Here is an 8194-nt window from a genome sequence, read left to right as displayed (position 1 = left end):
CATTTCTTTATCATATCAGGCAAATATGTTGAATAAGCTTTTTGTTTTGAATAAACTTTAGCGCACGCTGTGTTTTCTTTCATTACTTAAGTGTGCGTTTCTGTGACTGTGTGTGTGTGCGTGTATGCGTATGTGTGTGTATGTTTGGAAGATAACCGTGTGTCCATTCTACAATAGAAGAGATAAAGAGGTAGTTTCAGTCTTTCTTTTTGGATTTCTGAACTCTATTAATTTCTTGTAAAGAAAAACATGTGAGTGAATCAGATGGGGCAGCGAGTTACACACACTGACACTGAAAAACTACACTGATCTACAGAAACTGATCAATTAAAGTATCAATTTATATATATATATATATATATATTCCTTTTCAGAAAGTACCTCAATAAGAAGTCTTTTGAGGCTTCCATAGGCTTTATCTAAGTCATCGTTGAAGACACCTGGTTCCTTACCTTCTTAAGCAGAACGAGAGAGGAGCTGAATCAGAAACAAGAATGAAATCATTACAGGTGGAATAAGATCTGGCATTTACTGAGCTCCATGTCTCTGTGGGTTGTATCCAATCGTCTCTGTGAGCTGTGTCCAGACGTCTCTGCTGGATTTCGTCCGGCTCTGTCTGCCTCTCCCTCAGATGCTGGGATAGAGGCTCACAAGCTGTTGTACTTAGTAAAAAAATTATAAATAATAATTTAAATAACTTTTATTTGATATAAAAAACCACCTTTACTTGGTCTCCTCTGGACCAATCTAAAGGGTCTCTGTACTCATGGCATGTGTGCCTTCATCTTGTTCAGAAAAAAATGTGTACTAATATTAGATTATGAATATATGTACTAATACTGCTGTTGTGTCCCGTCAGTCATCCCTGTCACATGATCTTCATATTACCTGTGGGCAGAATGCTCTTCTCTCACTGGCTGCTTCTAGAGAACAGGAATCAGGTCAGGTGGTCCAGTTAGGTCTGGTGACTGAACCGGGTTGGGTGACCCAGTCGCTCAAATTATAATACAGAGACATAAGACCTTATGTTGGCTTCTCTGTATCCAAACAGTGACGTCAGACCTGATGCTAATTTTTTTCTTTATCAATACAGTAATTCATAAAGTTCACGTACTTAAACTCTGCTTCAAGCTCAAGAGCCCAGTGTTAACCCCAATAAATATCACAAGAGTGAGTGTCTTACTTCTACATATATGCTGATATGCCATTATTAAATGTAGTTATAATACTGTTTGCTCTTTCTCTTTCTTTCTTTTTTCTTTCTCTCATTCTCACTCACCCAGAGAGCCTGACACATGTGGCAGCATTGGGATGGCCTCTGCACAACAGATCGAAGGTGCATGCAAACATTGCGTAATTTTTTTTTTTACATTTTTTAAAGATTTTTTTAATCAAGTAAATCACAACCATTACATTTCATTTTAAAAACCAGAAAGCATGATTCCAGGATGATGGTGTAGCAGTGTTATCAGTACGACTGTGATGTGGCACAAACATAACATGTGATCTGTTCCACGTTCCAGAGAAGGACGCACCAGCACAGGACAGCGCTTTGTGACAACGTGTTATGAAAAGCGCTATACAAATATATTTGATTTGATTTGACTGGCACTAGAACCTTCTTCCTTCTCATGTGTAACCATAGAAACACAAAACTGAGGCATCGTCATGGCAACTGCACTCACGTTTTGATCCAAGAGCCACCAGAACCTGGTCCTCAGGATCTACTGACATGTTCTTCTAACCCTGCCAGGTGATATGAGGAACAAATGAACGTCATTCACGCAAAGCATTCATGAAACTGGTTTACACATGTACACATTTATTTATAAGTAATTATTATCAGGTCAAACTATCAAAAGTGCTTTATTTTACAGTTAATACAGACATAAACAAAACTATTGCTACAAGTTGCACCATAGAAAACAGTTAAGTTTCAATAGTAGTTCCTTTTAGTTATAACTGTAATGATTTAGTCTTAACCATAATAATACTGAAGACAAGGGGGTCTGTTTATCACAGAGAAGCTAAACAAATCTGAAAAAGGTGATCTGAGGAGTGTTAGGCCCCCACACACACATGACCTCATGACCTCATGACATCATGACCTCATGTTCTAACCATGTCTGCCCTCCTCACACTACAGGTATACACCATTAAACCCCACATCCTCCACTACACAGCTGCTAAACACCAAACCCCCGAACAAAGGAGGACCTTTATTGTTAGACCATGAGATCTAATTCTAAGCTCTTGTCTCAAAGTAGCTTTTTGGATAATAATTTCAAAGAACAGAAACACTGGCATGTGTTGGAGTTTTTCTCCTTTAGGGTTCAAGGCTGCCAGGGCAAAGTTGTGTCCATTTATGTGCTTTCAAAGAAAAATTAAAACTTATGCATTTGTGAACATCAAGAGTCAAGCTGACATTGTAATTTCTACATGTTCTTCACTTGTGAAATTAAACCACGCCCACCAGCTTCCACCCCGCCCACCCCCTGCCCACACCCCACCCCCTGCATGTCTCTGTATATAGCTCATTTTTCTTCAGAAAAAAATTTTGGTTATTATGTCACCATTAGAAATATAGACAACAAACAAACATGTTTTAACCTTAAACTGCTGGGATAAATCATTAAAAATGTTTTAATAACAGCTAGTTAAAATCTGTATTCAGGCCCTTGTATTCTAAAATATTGTTTTACGTATATATATATACGTTTATATATATATACGTAAAACAATATAGAAAATTAGAAAATATATATATATATAAAGTGTTGATGTTGATGGAAATACCATGACAACAGCCATACTCTGAATCTGGAGGCTCATTGTCCGTGTTAGATCCTCTGATAATCAGATTAAGTTAAATTACAGTAAATAAACAGGTCCAAGTAATTAAAAGAACATATTTCCCTTGGTTATATCACATTTACACCAAATAAGAACTAGAGAAAGAGAGGGAAGAACAGAAAGACAGCAAAAAAGAGAGAGAGAAAGGGAGAGTTTCTTCTCTTTACCATCTACCATGTTTATGCATTATTGAACCTGGAAGCTATTTCACAATGCATTATGTTTTTGTTCGTGCCATTATTTCGAGAATCCATTACGTTATGCTGTAAATTTTCACAACACTGCATAGCCTGCAAAAAACTTCATCTGAACAATAGTCCACTCTCAGAGGACAAAAAGCGCTGGGATGCTGCCACACAGATAAATATGATAATCACTTTTAGGGTTTGGAGATTTTATGGAAACATGAAAGCAAAATCCAAAAAAGGAGTGGGGACAGCGCCATCCAGTGGTCCATATCCAAACAGCCAACGTTCTGCTGCGTGCCCAACTAACAGCCAGCCTCTTTCTTCTGGCTACGCCTGAGTGGGAGTGGTTGAACGTTCTTGAACGTAGAGAGCAGTCAGAGTGCAAACAGGCAAGTGGCAGGTCAGCTGGATCAGGGCCCCTCACAAATACACACGTCTCAGGTCCCCTGGAGATGTGATGGTGTTACACTGTGGACACAGTTTCTTCGCTCCCTGTGAAATTACATTTAATTTCATATTTTGTAATATAGGGAAGTGATGAACACTAACAATAGTTTTTAAAGCACAGATCTAGTTTTAGTGAATGTGAAGCTCACCAATGTGCGCAGCCAACACTCTTCGCAGTGAACATGCCAACACTGGATGGATGTGAGGGGCACAGCATACGACTCCTGCAAGCAGTTACATCACTGTAACACCAGTTTAACACCATTGTAACATCACTGTAACACCAGTGTAACACCAGTGTAATATCACTGTATAATCACTGTAACACCACTGTAACAGCAGTGTAACATCACTATAATATCACTGTAACATCAGTGTAACATCACTGTAACATCAGTGTAACACCACAGAAACATCACAGTAACATAAATGTAACACTAATGTAACATCACTGTAACACCAGTGTAACATCACTGTAATGCCACTGTAACACCAGTGTAACATCACTGTAACACCATAGTAACATCACTGTAACATAAATGTAACACTAATGTAGCACCACTGTAACACCAGTGTAACACCACTGTAACATAACTGTAACACCACTATAACATCACTAACACCAGCGTAACACCAGTGTAACATCACTGTAATGCCACTGTAACACCACTGTAACATCACTGTAACACCAATGTATCACCAGTGTAACATCACTGTAATGCCACTGTAACACCACTGTAACATCACTGTTGTCATACACAGGGTCCAGAGCCTTCATCTTCAAGTACAGAGGGTACATGAAATAGATCCTACAAGGCAAGTGGGATCAGGCGGCTGTTCTGAGTCTCCTGACATGCGGTTTTCTGCAGGCAGGCGGAGCTTCACATCACGTAACATGTGTAAACATAACGGGGACACTAGAAACGTAACTAGCTATCAGGTGGAGGGTAACCGTAACAAAACAGCTTGTAATTATATATATTCTGACCACAGCCATCTGAATGAGTTACTTGTGTGCTGCTGGATCTAAAGTCACAGAATATGGTGAAACACATTTCAGTGTAACTCCCGTCCTTTTCATCCAACAGGAGGCTCGGTCATTCTCTGTCACACAGAGTGACAGCGCACAAGACCATACAGAGGGCGACGCCACACCCACCATGCAGATGAGACATTTGATTCGCTCGCCACGTGTTAGCTGCTTCTCCAGATCTCGGATCCGCATCTTCAGGGCGTCCAGTGTGTTGAGAGACTCGTCGGACATCCTTAAACATGCAGAGACAAACAGACACTGTGAGCTGCACTGCAGGACACCCTGTGTCAACACTGGAGGGGCACACTGCACAGTAGTACGGGAAAACCAAGTAAGCTGATCAGTGTTAAGACTCGTAGTTCAGTGTTAAGACTCATAGTTCAGTGTTAAGACTCATAATTTAGTGTTAAGACCCATAATTCAGTAGTAAGACTTGTAGTTCAGTAGTAAGACTCAATATTCAGCTAATTGTACTGAATATCAGGACAGAAGAAACAAGGAAGTTTAGGGACGCCAGCACTGGCACTGATGAATACTGCCTGTGACTTTACTGTTGAGTGTACTTTACATTTCAGTGTAGTGTACTGTACTGTTGAGTGTACTGTACATTTGTATTGTACATTTGAGTGTATTGTAATGTTGAGTGTATTGTACATTTGAGTGTACTGTAATGTTGAGTGTATTGTAATGTTGAGTGTACTGTACATTTGAGTGTATTATACATATGAGTGAATATGCCCACAGATGTGTGTGTGCCCACTGAGCCTGGATGAACATCCACTCTGCATAATAACAATCTGAGGATCCTTGATCAGCACCTACACACACACCCTCCACACACCCTCTACACACACCACACATACAAGCTCCATACACACCCTCTACAAACATATATTCCACGCCCTCTACATACACACCTTCCACACCCTCCACACTCTACACACACAACCTCCAAACACTCACCCTCTACACCCTTCACACACACATACTCTACACACACACCCTCTACAAACATACCTTCCACACTCTCCACACTCTACACAAACAACCTCCACACACGTCCTCCACACCCTCTACACACACAGCTTCCACACACACATCTTGCACACACACACATCCTCCACACACACACCCTCCACACACACTACACACACACCCTCCACACACACACATCCTCCACACACACACATCCTCCACACCCTTCACACACACACCCTCCACACACACACATCCTCCACACCCTCCACGCCCTTCGCTGTCAGGAGTACTCTTCATCCTCACCTTGCTATCCTGTTCACACAGTGTTCCTACTTTCATGTAATTACGTCGCTGGTGGAATCTCCACTCCCACTAGACAGGAACGAGTCCACAGACACCTTACCATTTAATCACCTCACAGGAGCTGAACTACACCTCACCATTTAATCACCTCACAGGAGCTGAGCTACACCTCACCATTTAATCACCTCACAGGATCTGAGCTACACCTCACCATTTAATCACCTCACAGGAGCTGAGCTACACCTCACCATTTAATCACCTCACAGGATCTGAGCTACACCTCACCATTTAATCACCTCACAGGAGCTGTCACGTGCAGCTACACCCCCTCTCCTAGCTGTCACTCTGGGTTCCCTCGTGTCTGTGTTCTTGCCCGTTTGTCCCGCCCTGCTCGTTAGTTTTGATGAATCCCTTGTTAGTTACCACGCCCCTGTATCATTGTTTGCACCTGATCCTTGTCTAGTTCCATGTATATAAGCCCCTGAGTCTCCCTTGTCCCTTGTCGGTTGTTTTGGATGTTGGTTTTTCGTACCAGTTTGGATTGTCTTTCGCCTGTGGTTCGTGTTCTCTGTGTTTCCCTGCCTTGCTCGTGTTTGCCCTGTTTCCGTTATGCCCGTGTATCTGTGTTATTCGGACTGCCCTCCTGTTATGACCCCTGACTGCTTTAGTGATGACGATTATGGAATGCCCTGCAATAAATCTCGCTCTTCTCAGCGATTGTGTCCGTCTCCGCTCTCCGGGGCGCGAGCCACGTTACATAACACCAGACCTAACAAGGACACAGCGAGAGAGCGAGACTCTGGTAAGTTCAACCGCTGTAATGAGATGTTGACTGGTTTAATTCGGTTCGACTCTCCGGTATTACAGCGCGAACAAACCAGAGACAGGAATTCCCCTTGCGCTGTGGGTACAGGGGAGTCTCGTCGCCGTAAAAACAAAGCGAAATCACTCTCGGTTTCTGGCTTTAGCGACGAGCTCCCTGATAAGCGCTACGTGTCTGCCCGACTCGACACACGCTACAGGGAGGAGCAACCTGTAGCGCGAGATTCGGGTAGACGGAAGGAATGTGCAGACGAGCGTTGGCTTGGCTCTCGGTTGGCTTTCAAAAGCCATTGTGAACTCCCGATGCCTCCGTCGAGGCGGAGTCACAATGAAAGCCACCGAGAAGCAGTTGTGTCTGTATGTTCTTCCAGGCGCAGACCAGACCGGGGAAGGAGGAAGACCACGCCCCCGGTTCAGAGCCCCGCTGCCACAACGCATGAGGTCGTCGCCTGCCCTGAGGAGCTCCTCCCTCCTTCAATCCTGCCAGCCTCTCCCCTAGAGACGCCCAAGAATTTTTTGGGGGGGAGTAGTGGTCACTCAAGTCAGGAGTGGCCGGCTCGGACCCCCGGTGACGTCAGTATGGCGGTCACGCCCCCCGATGACGTCAGTATGGCGGTCACGCCCCCCGATGACGTCAGTATGGCGGTCACGCCCCCCGATGACGTCAGTGCGGCGACTCCGCCCCCCGAGGACATCAGTGCGGCGACTCCGCCCCCCGAGGACGTCAGTGCGGCGACTCCGCCCCCCGAGGACGTCAGTGCGGCGACTCCGCCCCCCGAGGACGTCAGTGCGGCGACTCCGCCCCCCGAGGACGTCAGTGCGGCTACTCCGCCCCCCGGTGACGTCGGCCCGGCGACTCCGCCCCCCGGTGACGTCGGCCCGGTGGTTCCGCCCCCCGGTGACGTCGGCCCGGTGGTTCCGCCCCCCGAGGACGTCAGCCCAATGGTGGTTCCGCCCCCCGAGGACGTCGGCCCGGTGGTTCCGCCCCCCGGTGACGTCAGTGCGGCGACTCCGCCCCCCGAGGACGTCAGCCCAATGGTGGTTCCGCCTCCCGAGGACGTCAGCCCGATGGTGGTTCCGCCCCCCGAGGACGTCTCACCCACGCCGGTTCCTGTCTCCGCGACCCAGGAGGGGTCGTCCTTGTCAGGCCCTGTTCCCGCTGCCTGCCTGCCGGCTCCTGTTCCCGCTGCCTTCCTGCCGGCCCCTGTTCCCGCTGCCTGCCTGCCGGCCCCTGTTCCCGCTGCCTGCCTGCCGGCCCCTGTTCCCGCTGCCTGCCTGCCGGCCCCTGTTCCCGCTGCCTGCCAGCCGGCCCCTGTTCCCGCTGCCCGCCTGCGGGCCCCGCCTGTTCCCGCTGCCCGCCAGCGGGCCCCGCCTGTTCCCGCTGCCCGCCAGCGGGCCCCGCCTGTTCCCGCTGCCCGCCAGCGGACCCCGCCTGTTGCCCTTGGGACTGTGCTGCCCCCTGTTGGGCATGGACTTGGTGTTCCCCCTGCTCCGCCATGTGCCTCCTATGTTCCGTTGCCCGTGTTCCCCTTGCTCCCTGGTCCCATCCCTGGTTTTGTTTTGGTCCCTG

At 46.7% G+C, this 8194-nt stretch overlaps 1 protein-coding gene across 1 annotated transcript in view; it reads right to left on the bottom strand.

Annotated features, from left to right (window-relative positions):
- Positions 1 to 2534: 2534 nt before the first annotated feature.
- LOC143513224 (E3 ubiquitin-protein ligase Rnf220-like) overlaps positions 2535 to 8194 on the bottom strand; it is an 11455-nt gene continuing 5795 nt past the window's right edge. The window contains exons 7-9 of the mRNA XM_077004367.1: positions 4648 to 4753; positions 3638 to 3712; positions 2535 to 3533 (exon numbers count right to left, since the gene is read on the bottom strand). Coding sequence (XP_076860482.1) covers positions 3462 to 3533; positions 3638 to 3712; positions 4648 to 4753 — 253 coding nt within the window. The 3' untranslated portion in view covers positions 2535 to 3461. The remainder of the gene's footprint in view (positions 3534 to 3637; positions 3713 to 4647; positions 4754 to 8194) is intronic.

The sequence above is a fragment of the Brachyhypopomus gauderio genome, chromosome 4, assembly GCF_052324685.1.
Source record: "Brachyhypopomus gauderio isolate BG-103 chromosome 4, BGAUD_0.2, whole genome shotgun sequence".
Taxonomy (NCBI): Eukaryota; Metazoa; Chordata; class Actinopteri; order Gymnotiformes; family Hypopomidae; genus Brachyhypopomus; species Brachyhypopomus gauderio.
The sequence above is the reverse complement of the archived record's forward strand: the minus strand, read 5'-3'. Positions and strand labels throughout refer to the sequence as shown.